At 57.7% G+C, this 17220-nt stretch overlaps 1 protein-coding gene across 14 annotated transcripts in view; it reads right to left on the reverse strand.

The window, feature by feature from the left end:
* The window catches only part of DNAJB6 (DnaJ heat shock protein family (Hsp40) member B6), a 72451-nt gene that overhangs the window by 19492 nt on the left and 35739 nt on the right, over positions 1 to 17220 (reverse strand). For 8 of the 14 annotated variants that reach the window (XR_010842020.1, XM_059074672.2, XM_067041735.1 and 5 more), the window contains 2 exons: positions 17131 to 17201; positions 2190 to 2405 (listed from right to left, as the gene is read on the reverse strand). Coding sequence is in view for 13 of the 14 variants with exons in the window: in XM_059074672.2 (XP_058930655.1) it covers positions 2190 to 2405; positions 17131 to 17201 (287 nt within the window). In the remaining variant the exon portion in view is untranslated. Of the gene's footprint in view, positions 1 to 2082; positions 2406 to 16451; positions 17202 to 17220 lie in introns of those variants that run through there. The other 6 variants (XM_059074664.2, XM_059074667.2, XM_067041734.1 and 3 more) reach the window with 3 other exon arrangements.

Raw genomic sequence — 17220 nt, forward strand, 5'->3', positions numbered from 1 at the left:
AGCTTTGCCCCGTCACCCCAGCGGCCTTTTCCACTGAACCGGTTTTGGAGTCTTCCTCCCCCGCAGCTCTGTCATCTCTCGATAAGAAGTCAAATGAGCTCACTATAATCATGTAAAAAGCGTATCTTTAATTCTTTGGTGATTCATTGACACTCTTTTGAAAGCCTCGTAGCTTGATTTGAAACAAGGAAACAAACCACACACACAAAAAAAGAGGTGTGCTCCGCAGCGCCCAGCACTTGCCGGGCCAAGCCCTGGCCACCCGACATCACTGTGGAGTACGGGCAGGGAGCATTTGGCAAAAGCACAAGGCCAGGGCTTCCCTGGCGGCGCAGTGGTTGAGAGTCCGCCCGCCGATGCAGGGGACGCGGGTTCGTGCCCCGGTCCGGGAAGATCCCACACGCCGCGCGGCTGGGCCTGTGAGCCGTGGCCGCTGAGCCTGCGCGTCCGGAGCCTGTGCTCCGCGACGGGAGAGGCCACAGCGGTGAGAGGCCCGCGTACCGCAAAAAAAAAAAAAAAAAGAAAAGAAAAAGAAAAAGAAAAAAAAAAAGCACAAGGCCATTGCTCGCCCTCACGTGTAAGCATGTGCGGGGTTCGTAAGTCAACAGTTTCCCCACCTGGAAACCACACCTGGGAGGGACCTGATGGTAAAAACTGACAAAGCACAAGATTTCATAAAGAATTATTTTCTGATGATTCCCCAGCAGTGACTACTTTCCTTCCGTCCACACCCCTGGTCTCTGGTGCTCAGAGGCAGCTCAGGCCTTGCTGTGACCCCGGGTCCACTTCCTGTTCAGGAAGCCAGCTAGGTATCTAAACGAGGCTCCTGCAGGCAGGCCTGAGCCCGCACGCCTCACTCCTGGGAACTGGGATATTCCCACCCTGTTTAGACACCTAGGTTTATGGTCACCTTCCAACCAAAGGGATAACCCTTAGAGTCCCTGTTCAAATCGTATCTGTTCAGGGAAACTGAATCTACAACCCGGCCTCTCGCCAAGTCCAGCCAACCAGCGGTATCTCGGGGAAACATCCACAGGCCCAGTCAAGGCAGAACGAGTTTTTTCTGAATGCACACGGCCCTTCCAATCACCTCTATTCTTCTTTCAACTACCCAGGAAGAGGCTAACGTTTCCAAATGGTCCATGTGCCTTGGGTGGCACTGCTCCCCGGCAGCCGGTGGCCAGCTCTGTGCAGTCCCACGGGGCTCTGCACCCTGGCTCAGAACCCAGGACACCCGCCTTCCGGTGGGTGGATGGGACAAACCCCCGTCCTCCTCAAGACCCAAACACACACCCTGCTCCACATGAAAAGGGCCAAAAGGGGACTGAAGGGACAGAGCTCCCAACAGACAGTTCTGGGAGAAGAAAGGGATAGACCTCATCCTTTCAGTTCCCCGCGCAGACAATGCTTTAACCTCACGACGTACACCGAGACGCCACACGGAAACAAGGGGCCAAGGATTCCTCTTCCTCCACAACCTGCTGTGGTCAACCCGGCGACTTCCAGTGCTGAGGACCAAGACAGGCACAAACGCTTCAAACCCATGAGTCATTCAAACTAGACTGACATCAGCCTTTAGACTCAGCCAGGGTCAGCCTGCATGCACAGCCACGCTGTCAGAAGTAATCCAGAACTTTCCACAGGGAGCACACTTCAAAGGCCCATCTGGGCTCTAAGAAATTACAGGTTAAGAAGCTGGAAGAGGGCAGAGCGGGGTCTGGAGAAAGGGGGTCATGAAGCCTCAGTGCACCCAGAGGTGGGACACCTCCCCTGCGGTAAGGGTGGGTCAGCGCCCATCCACCTGACCACAGGACCCCTGGGGGCGCGTGTCAGGTTCTGCCTGTAACTCAATAGCAAGGCAGGGAGGCATGGCTGAAGCCACACGGCCCCCAGGAGAGGCTGGGCAGGCAGCCGCTCTGCGGGACCAGAGCCCAGCACGAAGCTGAAAGTTACACAAAGGGGCTCAGCTGCTGCCCAAGGCAACACACGGCATGCCGTGGTGGGAAACCGGCACCCCGCTTTAATGTGGGCTCCACGCGGCCTCCCCACACCCACCCGCCCGCCCGCCCGCCCGCCCGCCCATCAGGCCAGGACACAGCAACACAGGTGCCATCTCGGTCCTCGGGGGCCCCGGGAAGGCCGGGAGGCAGCCCCGCGGGGAGGCTCTGCGGCGGACCCCTCGTGCACACCTGCGGGGAACGCGGCCGGGGGCTCCCAGCTGCTGCTGGCCCGGTGCCGGCCTGGCTCGTCCTCGTCCTCACCCGGGGGGTGGGGCGCGTGTTTGGGCACAGAGGCTGGCCGGTGGGACTTCAGAGGGCGGGCACTGGTGCTGGCGGGCTGGCCGGGCAGCGCGTGCTGGCCTCGTCGCCGGCACTCCTCCACGAAGGCGTCCTCGTCAGCCACACCTGAAAGCAAAGGACGGAGACGGGCGTGAGCCGTGCGGCGGGAGGTCCTGGAGCGGGAGGAGAAGGCCCTTCACTCGCACCCTGCCGGCTCGAGCAGGGCAACGGATCTCCCGAGAGAGAACAGAGACCAAAGTAGCGTGAAAATCCAGTGACAGCGGCAGCTCCTCACCCCGCCCCCAGGGGATCAGCAGTGGATCCTGAAAGCCACCAGACCTTCAAGAGTGAGGGCTGGGCCCCCGTGACAAATTCACCCTCGCAATCGTCACAAGGGTGTCACCCCGGAGGAGTGGGCTCCGGGCCCGCCGTCGGTCTCTCTCTCAGGCAGCTGTAATGCCAGGACCTGCACAGACCTGCAGTGATGGAGGCAGCGGCCACCCTGCTTCCCGCCCACTCGTGCCACAGGGCGGCTCCAAGCTCTGGGCCGGGGACCCGCACGCACAGCCAAGAACATTTCTCATTGCTCTCCAGGTCGTGTTTCTCTTGGTCTTTTCAAAAACAGAAGTTTTGCACATTACCTGGATACTAGCAATAAAATGAAAAAAACGAATGATAACAGTCACCAAATAACTTCAAATTTCAATCTCTGGGGGGTTTTTCATCAGCAGTCATGCGGGGGGGTTGGCGGGGCCTAAGGGAAGGGCTGTCAGAAACCCAGTAGCAACGCAGGACACAACCCGTCTGCCGGGAGCAGCGACATCAGGCGGCAGCCTTCCTGTGCCTCAACAACCCCGCTCCCTGGACGGTGGGTAAGCCCGTCACACAAACCACGACGTCCAGGGCGCACGCCGCTGAGCTCCAAGCAGGTGACAGCGCGACCCAAGGCGCTCGCCCACTCGAGCTATTCCCCAGGCCGACCCTCCCTCCATCGCTGCCGGCCCCCGTAACCACGCCACCGCGGAGGACGACGGGCCTGCAGACGTGCTCCCTGCACGAAGACCTGCTCTCTCAGGAGGTGCGCGATTACAGTAGTTTCCGCGCCATTTACACGTCCCCGAGCGCCAAGTTCAGTGCTGGGTACAGGCATGGGGCCTGCCCTCCACTTCCTCCAGACGCCTGAGCTCAAGTACTGGCCCCGACCCGCTCACTGCAGCCTGCTCACCGCACCCCCACCACACCCCGCTCACCGCACCCCTGCTCACGGCACCCCCCACTCACCTGCGCCCACCGCACCCGTGCTCACGGCACCCCCTCTCCGCAGAGAATACCTCCTGACACGGCAAAGAAATACGGTGACCCCGGCGTGCATCTTAAGGCTCTCCACGCCCTGCAGGGCCTCTGACATTCCCAGCACGCTCGGCGCACGTGGCCTTGACCACCGTCACACCGGATGCCCACCCCTAGCAGTGCCCTGAGGACCTACGGCCACCATCACGGCGGCTCCTCTGAGTCACACGGACGCTGAGCTGAGGAAGCGGGCCCTGGGGGCTGCCATCACATCTGCTGCCGTCCCTCGAGCCGGGGCGCCCCTGTGCCCGCTGAGGGGGTGGTCGGGCACCGACTGGACGCAGGCTTCACTCGAGAGCAGCGCGCACCCAGAACACGCCTGTCTGAAGGAGGGAAGTGCGCGAGCGAGGGCCCCGGGGCAGGCCCAGGGCTGGGAGCACACAGGGCCGCTCCAGCCCCCGGGGGCCCTGCGGGCTCCAGACACAGGTATGACCCCCAAACCCACGAACCCCTCCCAGCGGAGGGGCCCCAAGGAGCCGCGGCTAATAAAACACCACCACGGCGACTTGACCTCAGAATCCGCACTGGACGCGGCAGCCGGGGAGCGTGGGCAGCCCCAGCAGGGCCGCACGGTCTTGCAGGCTCGCGGGCGGCCCCCGCAGTCAGGGAGCTCGGCCCCCAGCAGCCGGCCCTTCGCCGGCTCCAGACGCAACCGCGCCCAGTGGCTCCGACGTGACCTTAAGGATGACATGTCGCCCGCAGGTACAGCCCGAGCGTCCCAGATGCTGGACCACACACATCAGTGTGTCCACTCTGAGTGGCCGCGTGACCGCGACGGGCCTGGACGTGGTAGGGGTGGGCGTCCCAGGGGGTCCGGGCACCCCGGGGGCCGGCCCGCCGCTATGTTACTCACCTCACGTCAGCTCAAACCCACTGGGTCCCTGTCGGCCGCTCAGAAGGGACGGTGCCCCTGCCCCGTTCCGCTCAGGGAAACGCCGCCCGCAGGAGCGCACGGCGGCGAGCACAGACGACACTTACCTGCCGGACCGGGCGAGGCGGGCCGGTGAACGGAGGGCGCCGGCTGGGTCCCGCGCACGGCACGGCCGCTGCTCTGGCTCCCGGGCAGCCTTCAGTGGCGCCAGCGCACGGGGTGGCTCCCGCGGGACCCGCGTCGGCCCGGCGTGCCCCGGCTGCACACACCAGCCCGTCCCCAGGCCCCGGCCACCCCAGCTCTCGGGGCCGCTGGGTACGCTCTGTGTCTGCCATCTGGTTAGAGAATGGGACGGTCACTAAGACGTTACTCCTGGCCTTCTGGAACAAATCCCAGCACACAGCACAGAACACACTCCAGGCCTTCAGGGTCTGGTGACCTCCCCGAAGACCAGGACCCGCTGTGGGCGAAGGTGGGGACACTCTTGGGTCCTGGGGACCCCCTCCCCCGGCAGCCGTGCCTCTGCCTTGTCCCCTCCTGCCCCGGGCACGGCCGGCTCTGGCGAGGGGTTCGCACTGACCTGGTTGGCCCCCCACACCCCTCTCCCGGGCAAATCCCGGCACCCCCCACTTCCGGCCTCGCCTCGGCCAAGCCCCCTCCCTGCGGGCCCAGCCGCACCGTCTCTGGACCACGGATTGTCCAGGGGTGGACGCAGGGGCCACAGCTGAGAGCCGGACTCTCGGGCTTGGGCTCCGAGGCGAGCCCTTCAGAAGCTGCGACGGACACACAGCTGGGCGCCTCACTGTCCCACGAGCCGGCCCTGGTCGACAGCGTCACCTCTGCGCCCCCAGGCCCCCACCCCAACATCACGAGCCCAGAGGCCCTGGGGTCTGGAGCAGGATGATCAAGCCACAGACCCCACAAGGCTCCCCATAAAGCTCTTCCATGTCCCAAGTACCAGGAAAAGGAGTTGGGGAAAAGAAAGAAAGGTGGGTGTTGAGCAGCTCATCTGAGCCTTTCCGCTGGACACTTTCTGGAAGGACGCCCTCGGCGTGTTCATTCAAGCGCTCACCGTGAACCCACTGCACTCCACGCAGAGTAACAGCAGGCTCTGACAGACTGACAGAAAAGGAGGCCGCCACACCCAAAAGTGCAACCAGCTGCGGGCGACACAGGACCCCCTTGTCTGAGAAGACGAGCTGCTGCCGCCGCTGCTCTGAATGAGGACCATCAGCACGGTCACCTCCCGCCACCCCAGTGTTCAAGACGGTGCCGCCCTGCAGGGCCTGGCCTCACTGCACAGGCGGAGCGAGCGGACCGGTGCTACTCGCTGCGCCCCACGGCTCCTGAGCAAGAGACGAGAAGCCGAGGGGCACAGGAGGCTCGGCAGACGTGCGGCGCGCGAAGGAGCGCAGGCAGCCCCGGAGGGCAGGGGAGGAGGCCGTCCTGCCCCGACGCCAGCCCCCCGCTTTCCCCAGGCCCAGCTGCCGTCTCAGAACCGACACAGGCCTCTACCGCGTCTCCCCGCACCGCAGCCTGGCTCGCCCCGGGAGCTGACCTAACTGCTCCAGGACGCGGATGGTAGAGGTCTGTGAATGGCCCCCAGCGACTGTCACGTGCACCCCGAAGCCAGGCCCCGGAGACGCCCCTCGGGCCTGCTCCAGGGCAGCTCTGTCCGGGGCAGAGGTGGCTCTGCCTTCAGGGCAGACGGGACGCCGGGGCCAGGGGACGCGAGAGGCTCCGGGAAAAGCAGCACCGAGAGCTCCAGAGGCAGATGCAGCAAGAGCTGACGCCCGGGCGAGGGCTCCACAGAGGCCTTGCTGGCGGCCTCTCCTGCATCCGCTCTGATGGCTCCAGGGCTTCCCCGTCGTGCCGCCTGGGGCCCCTCGTTCTCACGGCATCCCTCACGCCCCGAGTCCTCCCGCAAGACCCGCCCCAGCTCCAAGGGCTTCGTCCGCCTGTGTCGGGGAGGCCCAGGGGGCTGGACCACGTGCCCCGTGACAGGGAACCACCACGCCTCTCCCTGAAGGCAGAGCAGAGCCCAGGATCTCCCACCCCTGCAGGTGTGGGCGTGGGGAGGGCCGAGCCGTCCTGTGCCACGCTCCGCCCTCAGACCCCTTCCTCCCCAGCCCCCAGCAAGGCACCCTCGGCTGTGGGACAGAACCACTGACGCAGCACATACACCTCGAGCCTCAAGGGCGTGGCACAGAGGCCGGGCCTTGGGCGAGGGGGTCCTGGGCGCGGAGAGGCAAGAGGCGGCCCGTCCTGGGGCCCGGCCGCCCCGGCTAAGCGTGTGGGGCCCTGATTTCAGACAGCAGGAGGGAGGGACTCACACCACCGGCCCAGCTCCATCCCAGGTTCAGAGGATGGGCTGTGAGTCCAGATGTGTGAGGAGACACCGCTGCCCCTAAGCCCCGTCGCCAAAACAACTCCTGGGCCCGTGGACCCCGACGCGGAGAGGAAGGTTCCCCAACGGCGCCCAGCACGGTGGACGCTGCCCGAGGCTCTCCTCGGCGAGACTCTCCTCCCTAAAGACAGGATCCCCCCGACACCCAGACGGCAGCCCACGTGCCTCCACCACCCGCCCCAGGAAACGCCTGCAGCCAAAGCTCCTACACTTTAAAGAAGGAGCCTTGGGCTCTGCGATGCTCAGTTGCTAAACTCAGCATCGGCCGGGACCCACTTTCAGGGAGGGGCGGGGGGGCCTTAGCACTCACAGGACCCCTCGTGCCTCCAGACCCCCCCAGGCCCCACGTGGATGGTGGGGTGGGGGCGTCCCAGGGCTGGCTCTTATCTGAACAAAAACCTTCTCCAAAACAAGCGCGCTGCCCACCAAGGGTCACGGGACGCCAAGTGCCACCGCACGGCAGACGCTTTGAGTCAGAGGAGGTGACAGCGCTGTCTAGCACCTGCTAAGGACAGGAGGGCGCACCCCGCCCATGAGGAGAGAGGGCCCCCACGCAGGCCACCCGCACCCGCCCTCAACGATCCACGCGGTGCCTCTCGGTACAACCTAAACTTCCAAGAGGTACCACCAAGAAGTGACGACTGCCACTCTCACCCCACCCCCCCACTCCCAACGTCACGCTTTCTGGAAGCCAACCACATCTGGGGCTTCCTTCTACAGCCTTTTCCAAAATTTCCACACGTTTCTGTTAACTGCTGAAACATTCCTCTTCCACCGAAAGTCGCTCATTGTTTCAGCAATTTACTATTTAAAGGCAAAACACATTACCTGAAGAAAAATAAGTAAGTCACATCCACTCTCACAACCCAAACAGAATTTACTGTTTTGGCATAATTTCTGCTAACCTTTTCCTCTGCAGAAATTAGCTAGTAACGCACATGAATTAACTAAAGCTTACGTGGGATACAAATCAAGCATCCTTTTCATTTGGGAAACAGAAAACATCCTGCCTTGTAGCTCCAAGTTACAGAACATTTCAAAACAAACCACAACGTGCCAGCGCCCCTGTGCCAAAGCTCGTTGAAGTCACCGAAGAACTATGAGGGGAATGTTCCAGCAGCCGTCCCACGTGCACAGCCACCAACCCAAACGCTCCACTTCTTTCCCCAAATGGAGTCCGAATGCGCAGTAGGAATGTGGCTGATAGCATGCAAATGAAAGCAAACTTCCTCATATAAAAACAGAAACACTTGTTTCCAAATACGTACAATCCAACAGGCCTCGGTTGCGGCTGCTGTTTTCTTCCCGTGAGGGGTCGGGGCAGGGGTTAATCCCACACTCCTTCCTGTCATGCATAACCACTGACACAAATGTAGATGACTCAGACACCCAAAAATGCATCACTGGCCCAAGAGAGGATTCAAATATTTAGGGCCTGATAAGGGCCTGGCACGTGTGATGCTGCCTTGCTCTCGGGGACCCGGTGCTGGACACACGCAAACGGAAAACCAGGACACGACGAGGCCCACGCAGATCAACGGCCGGAGGCCGCAGAGTCAAAAGCAGGGGCAGAGGCGAGGGAGAGGCGGCGTGCCGCTCCCGGGGTGGGGAGGAAAGCAAGGCACGGAAGCGCGCGGTGAAACCTCGGGAGGCGGCGGAGACCACGACGTGACTTGAGTGCGGCAGGGCAGGCGTCAAGGATGGGACGGGAGGCAGGAAGAGCGGGCACGCGGCCAAGTCTGAAAGCCCCTCGCAGGCGATTCTAAGCAGGGAGCAACTTAATTTTCGCTGCCAGATTGCGGGCAGGCAACCCGGTGACGACGCATTAGACAGACCATCGGACGGACCGAGAAGGAGGTCACGTGAAGGGGGGCCGAGCCAGGAGGGCCCCAGGCTCTGGCAGGAGGTGGGCGGCACCAGCTGTGCGCACACGGGAGGAACACAGACCGAGGGTAAAGGTCAAGGAGACAACAGCAGGAACTCTCCTGTCCAAGCCCCTCTGAACTTACGTCCTGCACAGAATCCACACCAAAGGGTCAAAAGCTCCCGTGAAAGGCCGGTGGGGTTGGGCTCCCCACCAGCACCACGGCGTGGGGCGTCCTCCGTGTTAACACCACAGAGGGTGGAGCCCCTTCACCTGCCCTGAGGCATGCGCCAGCCCCGCGCGCGCCCACCCGCCTCTCCCGGTGGGTTAAGACATCCCTCACTCGTTCGTCTGTGGGGACAGCTGCAGGGCAGGGCAGGGCAGCAACCTGCTCCCCAGAGGGGAGCTCCTGAGGCACCACAGCGCCCCGGGATGGAGGGCGTGGCCGGGCTCCGGAAAGTAGGGGTGTCACAGCTCTGGCCGACGGCGCCTGGAGCTCGGATCTCACCACCACACCCCCCCGGGGGCTATACGCTTCGAGAACAATCGCGACATGGAAACCCAGGGAGGCAGAGGCACAGCCAGCCTCCGCCCCGGCCTCCCGACGCCGGCCCGTCACTCTGCTCAGGAGCCGCCCAGCCCCAGGCCCGCGCTCCTCTGGCGGAGACCACCGTCTCTGGGGCCACGTGCTCGCGTGGCTGAAATACGCCCCGAGGGCAGCAGGGTAAGGGTCAGGGCCTATGGAGAGGAAGCAGGGGCGAGGGCTGTGTGCCGTCGGGGGCACTCCTACCACCCGCTCCATAAAGGACAAAGTGACGCTCTGATGCCCTGAGCACCCGCGGGACACAGGCCGGCCCTGAGGGGTGAGCCACCAGGCTTTCCTGCTCAGTCCTCACTCAGGCTGCAGGGACTGGACCGTGCGGCTGAAGCACGACTTCCGTCGAGATGACCGAAGGGGCTTCCCCGGTGGCGCAGTGGTTAGGAATCCGCCTGTCGATGCAGGGGACGCGGGCTCAAGCCCCGGTCCGGGAAGATCCCACGTGCCGCGGAGCGGCTGAGCCCGTGCGCCACAGTTACTGAAGACCTCGCACCTAGAGCCCGTGCTCTGCAACAAGAGAGGCCACTGCAGTGAGCAGTCCACGCACCGCAATGAAGAGCAGCCCCCGCTTGCCGCAACCAGAGAAAAGCCCGCGCGCAGCAACGAAGACCCAATGCAGCCAAAAAAAAAAAAAAAAAAAAAAAAAGACCAAAGGCTGTCGTAATAAGCAATAACTGAAATTAATCATCAAAAAGGATAAACATTCTAATTTTGGTAGGGTCTTATATTCACAAAATCTTATTTTCCTAAAGACACAGTTTAATCCACATAAAAATCTCAAGTGATTCTAGTTTCTCCTCAATGTTGACATCCGTTAAAGACTTATTTTAAAAGCATATTATGTAGACTAAGTGGCCATGAACTCGCAGTTGCTTCATCAAAGCACTCCAGCAGCGGGCACCGCGTGACAGAGCACAACCCCGGCCGAAAAGAAGACCCAAAGGACGAGAGAGCCCAGGTCCTGGACAGCCACGCGCTGCATGGGATTTAGCAGATACTAACGCTGGCGGGAAACCTGGGAGAAAGCTGGGAGTTTTTAACACATACAAACGTTCCAAGTAAATTAAAGAGGCAAACAGACATACAAGTGAAAGTACATGAAAGAAATATGAAAATTTTTTAGTTGTGGAACATGTAGGACATTAAACAAAAGGCCACCCCAAAACCACACAGTACGTCAAATGAACACGTGACAACTGAAAAGGAAAATCACTTTAACGGAGCAGGCAAAGGACTCATAAAACAGTGATGTAACAGGGGCCTGTGAAATCAGGGAACAACTGCAGAGAAACAGGGGTACCCACCAACAACAACCAAGAGGCTCCACCTCATCAGCAACCAGAAAAATGAATTTTCACACTTGCTAACAGACGGTACGGACAAGGACGTTGGTAGGCACATACTCTTTGTGGAAAGCAATTTATGACTACGAGCTTCAAATGCACACATTTCTCCACCCGACTATTCAACTTCTTCTAGGCACCCGATTCAGCAGGACTCCTCCTCCAAGGACACGCACGCCACGCCACGCCAACACCTCAACAATCACGGGAACAAAGGAGCGCCGAGGCTGCCCAGGCTGCACAAGACTCTCAGGCCAGAGCTGCGACGGGCGCCAGCGGCCCCGAGCACGGACCACGGGCTCGACGGCTGCCCCAGCCAGGCGCACGGGACCACAGCCGTTCCTGAAGCAGCTGGGCCCCAGACCCTGCCCGGCGGGCGGCCAGCAGCCAGTTCCAGGCCTCCACAGGACCCTTCCGCCGCACCCCTCAAACACACAGCAAGGGGCCGACTGCGCACGGTCCCCTCAGGCGGCCCGCGGGAAGGGGAAGCACAGACGTCACGCGCGGAGACTGCCTGGCCTGCCCGTCCGGTCCCGGATCCCGTGCTACCAGAGGCCTGGCCTCACCTCCAGCGCGCCTGTGTGTCAGGGGAGAGCCCTCGGCCTCGGCTCGGGGCCAACAGCAGCAAGCGCAGCCCGGCAGCCCGGCTGGGTGAAGGCTCCGGGCACCTCCTCACTGCCGCTGACCGAGGGGCGGCGGAGGGGAAAATGTTCCCCTGAAGTGGAGAGATGGCAGCAGGAAAGGGTAACTCTTCCCTCAAAGCAAATGCAAACCAGAGGGAGAGGAAGTTGTGCAAAGCCCAGGGGACAAAGGGGCTCTGGCTGCGCTGGGCTGGGAGGGGGGCACGGCCACGCCCCTGGGTGGTCCCCATCCTCCCCCTGGTGCAATCACAGGGGTGTATTTATCACCTCTTGGGTAAATGCAAGATATTCCTAGGAGCTCAGAAACATTTTTAATTAGGAGGAAATCCCACGTCATCCCATTTTTAAGTATAAACGACTTGAAGACGGGAAATCGTTTGGCGGTATTTTTTTTGGTATAACCAGAAAAGAGTGGTTTCTGAATGGGTGTCAGCTAACACTCCAGAGATGCTGGGGGTGGTCTTCATACACTGCGGTACACGGCGTGTCACAGCAACTGGCTACAACCCACCCACACACTTCAACGTGTCTTGAGTATCTTAAATGACGTCTATTCCCCACTGGCTTCGGCCTGACGCCGGCCGCCCCGGTCAGAACTCAGTGCCCTCGGACACCTGTGCTGGTGGTCGCCCAACCAGGTTCCCTAGTGAGTTGGCTAATACGTGTACGTATGCAGGTACAGTGCGTATGGTAGTAAACTGTGCAACAGCGGGACTCGGGGTGTAACAGCTTGTCCACGTTTGAAGATACTGGTACTTGACATCCTCTTAAGGAAATGCTACCTCCAGAATTTAAGCTGAAAAGTCACCGGCATCCCTGTTTCAAGAAGAACATCTACATGACTTTTTAGATTTTGGGTACGTACATACATTAAGAACTGTGTGCAACCTGGCATGTCCTGTGTACTGATCCTCAAAACAACCAATAAATCTCAATTATTGAAAAAAATTAGGGGAACAAGCCTCATATTAGTCTCTTAAGACTGTGGTCACGCTGTGCCCGCCTGCCCGCCTGCTGCGCCCACCTGGGGTGGAGGGGTGACCACCAGAACGTCGGGACGGCCCCTGGAAGGACCGAAGTCTGACCGCTACTTCCAGGAAGGCCTCCAAGAGGCCACTGCTCCCTCCCGGCCTCACTGCCTGCAGCATTGCCCGCAGGGGGTGCCACGCTGCCCTGCAGCTGAGTGGAGCTCCGCGAGGGCAGAGGACCCTCCGCACCCCACGGCAAGGAAATGCGGTCTTCTCTACGAGACAACGGGAGAAAGGACGCGACGCTGCTTCTGCCACAGCGTGCCCAGCTCTGGGTCCTAGAGCCCTGGGACGTGCTCCAGGTAAGAAAGTCCCGTTCTCGTGATGTCCTGCCGATGCCTTGAATACCTCTGGGGACCGGGACAGGACAAGGGAAGGGGTGGGGAGAACAGCGCGATGCTGCTGTGCTCTGCGTTCCTTTCAAGAAGCAAATCGATGCTACTGGGATAGAAGAGGACAAGTCACAAAAGCGGCTGTGCTCACCAGACTGCGGAACTTACCACCGCCACGGACTACTCAGCGGTCCGAAGAGCCAAGCAACGTCATAAACCGAACCAAGATGCACACCCCGCCCTCCCAAACCAGACCTGGGGGTTCTCAGTACACTCAGACTGGGAGGTACGGCGCTCCCAGGCTCCCAGGGCAGCGCTCCAGCGGCACAGTGGGAAGGGGCGCCGCGGCGTGACTCATACAGCAGATGCTTAGGGAATGCTGCCAGCACGGCGGGCCAGGGAGAAGCAGCAAGAAAACGGGCAAGCCCTGCCCTCGTGGGGTCTGCGTTCCCATGGCGGCTGGACTGCAGAAGAGGAGTCTTTGTCCCCTGAATGCTGGGGTCGGAGGGAAAAGGAGAAATAGCCATGGCCCTCCACAAAGTGCAGAACCCAGCCGGGTCCAAAACCTCAGTTAATGCCTTTGTACGCGGTTTGGTAAGAACAACTTACAGAGCGCACAAAGCAAGGAGCAAAGATTCACCCGAGCAAAGAGCAAGTGCCGGGTCTTCTGAGGCCCAATTCCACTTCTAACAAACAACACTCTCTCCAAAGTCCCGGCCGGGTCTAGTCTTTGGAAACCCATGACCACCATGATTTCTAGATTTCTGATTGACAGAGCAACAGCTGTTGTAACCTTCCCTCCTCTGACCTTTTCAAGTAGCAACATGAAATAACTATTTAGTCACCAAAAAAAAAAAAAAAGAAAAAAAGCTGTTTTATCCCATTTCAACTACTAGTCATACTCAGTACTAAATCTCCATCTAATTAACCCAATTCATCAGAATTGCAAGGAATAGCAGATTCAAAGGTGCTGAGACAAAAATCAAAAGTCATCCATGTGACCAGCTCTAAAAGCAAAAGCCTTAGACTGACTTGAAGGACGCAAGAAACAGTGACTGAGGAAGAATCTAATTATTTAAGCAAATGTTTCCAGACTTGCAGCATTAAACCACCCACTGTGAAAGTACCAATCACCTTGAAAATAACTCAAAGGGAGGCAGAATCTCGTACCTCATTTAAAAAAAAAAAAAAAAAGCCACTGGGTCATATAGTTCATATCAAGTGCTCAAACTCACTCCACAATTTTGTGCTTGAAAACCTCCTGAAATAGTAATAATTATCCCATTACTGAACTTGCGGATGGCTGACCACTGAGAAGCAATAGCAGAGACAATTAAATGAATTACAAATTACTGCTGGATTCTCTAAAAATAAAAATATTTTCATGTGATTATGTAGTGCTGAAAGGAGGAACAGGAGCGGTCCCTGAAGAGGCTGACGACAGCTAGTGGGTAACCAAGCGGGAATGGTGAGGTTTTAGGAGACAATAAACAAAGTGAAAACTGACTGGGAAGATGCTGTCCCACAAATAATGTCCCTGGAGCTTCCCCACATCTGTACTGAAGACTCCAGCAGGCCAGATACACAAGTTACAAGAGTAACTTCAGGTAAATCTAAAGCTATCTCTGCAAGGGCTTCCCTGGTGGCGCAGTGGTTGCGAGCCTGCCTGCCGATGCAGGGGACACGGGTTCGGGTCCCATTCCGGGAGGATCCCACGTGCCGCGGAGCGGCTGGGCCCGTGAGCCGTGGCCGCTGAGCCTGCGTGTCCAGAGCCTGTGCCCCGCAACGGGAGAGGCCACAACGGTGAGAGGCCCGTGTACCGCAAAAAATAAAAAAATAAAAAAATAAAGCTATCTCCGCAAACTTCTACAATGTGCCCTTTGTGGACCCTCAAGAGGAAGCAAGATGAGCTACCGGGGCAGGTGTGACCAGTGGTATCATCTGTATCACAAAGAAGCAGTAACTGGGCCGCTAAAAGCACACCTGGAACCTTTGGAACCTGAACCGAAAAGACAGGAATGAGGCAACCAGCCATCACTGAACTAGATCAAAGCAACGGAGGTGCAAACTACAGGGAACAAGAAAACAGAGCATTAAGTGAGAAAAGCACAGCACACTGCTACCCCCTCGAGACTGTGCTCCGGGGAACTAAACAGAAGACCTCCATCCTGAGCGACTGTTACAATAACCCCCCGAGCATGGGGGAAACGAGCGCACACAGGAGGCGAGAGCCCCGGCGGTGGGCTCGCCCACACAGTGGGCACCGGCAGTTTCTGGGGGGCTCAGTCTCTCGCTGCAAAGGCATTCAGGGCTACAGGGAGATTTTTTTTTTTTTTTTTTTTAATCAGAAAGTATAGGGACTGACAAATGACCAGACCTGTAACGTAAATTAAACGCTCTTGTTCCAAGTCACTCCGGATGTGGGTGATGCTACCAGTGCTGGAAACAACACTCACCTAACCATTCACCGCTGTTTCACAGCACACTGGCCTCAAGGCTGCAGAAACCAACCTGACTGCTTCCAAATACTCAGGGAACAAGACCCGACAGCAACAAGTTCTCTCTCCTAGTTAATTAACATTCCTATCAGGACACGTACAGAATAATGGCAATTTCCACAAGCGGGACTGGTGAATGTGTGACTGTGATGCTCCCCTCAAGAACCTGTCACCAGAAGAGGTTCAACTTCCACCTGCGCCCTCAAGTGGAGCGACCTGCTCACAACCGGGGCTGCGCTAGACCCGGCCGTCCCAGGACGTTCAGACGTGTAAAGCCAGGGTTCCAGTAAAACGCTCGCTTCCGGGGACACCAACAACTGCGGGCTGGACGAGGCTTCTCTTCAATCACCTGGTGTCCTGAGGGGCCACCGAGCCTGTTCTACCGAATGGTTCGTCCCACCCGTCAATGAAAAATACAATCTCCAAGCCAGGGAACTGGCAGCTGTTCCCGTGAGCTTCTCACTGAGCAACAGAGAAACCACCTCTCCAGGCAGCCACAACGAAAGCACACTTCCTGGCACTAGGGTTTCAGTTTGTGAAAGCAGATTCTACCATGCGGTTTCGCAGCGGGCGGTGTGCACACACCTCCTTCTCCACAGGCCCCGCGAGCTCAGGCGGCAGAGGCCCACGGAAGGCCCTCTCCTTGTCTTCCTTGGTCCAGCTGTCTTCCAACACCTACATTCAAGTTTGCAATGTCTTTTTTAACCCCTCCTTCTAGCAGTTTCACACTGCTTAGTCCCGAAACAAACTCGAGCGGGGCAGTATAAATACAATCCAACTCTTGTCTAATATTCCTCTGGCTGGAAGTCTAGTTATCAGTGGTTATCGTGATTGGAAAACGAAAGAAACATCTTTATCTTTGCCCACACCTGTATTGTTCCATGACTTTACTACGCACATTATCTTTAAATGAGCTGGCATCAAACATAACCTAGAGACCTACAACATATTCTGAAGAATGGAAAACTGGACAGCCGTTTCCTCCCTCACCAAAGAAATGTTCAATAAATTGCTAATCATTATTCAACACTGATAGGAAAATTTTCATACGCACTCCAAATACACCAAAGAACACACGTGACTGAAGTCCAGCATCGGCCTTAGTGACCAGACACAGCAGGAAAGGACTCTGGGAGCCCAGGCACCAAGTCTCTCACACACACACACACACACACACACACACACACACACACACACACAGGAGGCCTCGCCCCACTCAGGAAAGAATGCACCAAACACATTTGCATTTATTTTCTTTTTTTTTTTAAGCAAATGACAAAGACCCGGTTTACCAGCTTAACTTTTTAAACCTAAGCTTAACACGTTACATATTTAAACAATTGTCAAAACTTACTAAGTTGCCAGCATCATGCACAACTAGAAAACATCCTCAATTTATATTAAACCAGAAATGTATTACCATTAATGCATTAATATCTTTCACTACTAAATACTGAAAAAAACTGAAATTACTTTTGTGGAAGATTCGCCCTGGCGATGTTAACTTCACAGCAGGCTGACACTACTTGGCTCATGTTTCAAACACAATGGAAAAGCAGGTCCGTGCTGGTGTTAGTGTACGGAAGAGTCACGGCCACCTTGGATTACGTTTAATAAAAAAGCAAAGTGCATACAGAGATTTACAACAATTTTAAAGACAAAAAAAAAAAAAAAAAAAAAAAAAAAAAGGTCCTATTATGTGGTCCCAACAATAAACTCAAAAGTCTATGACAAGTAGGGCTCCGATGAGCTGTGTATAAATACTTTAGATTAAGTACAGTTACACTGAAAGTCGAGTTCATGTGAAATCTTCAAAAAAATGTTCCTGTCAATCCTCCCATGGCGCGCGCCAGAGGGAACGCTCTGCTGCGCACGTGCGGCGAGCTACTTGTTATCCAAGCGCAGCAGCTGCTCCTTACCATTTATCATCAAGGACTTCAGCTGGCCGTCTTCTTCGACTTCCACTCTCTCTTGACCATTCTCGACAATCCTGGAGGGGGGGAATAAGA

Source organism: Kogia breviceps, chromosome 9 (genome assembly GCF_026419965.1).
Source record: "Kogia breviceps isolate mKogBre1 chromosome 9, mKogBre1 haplotype 1, whole genome shotgun sequence".
NCBI lineage: Eukaryota > Metazoa > Chordata > Mammalia > Artiodactyla > Physeteridae > Kogia > Kogia breviceps.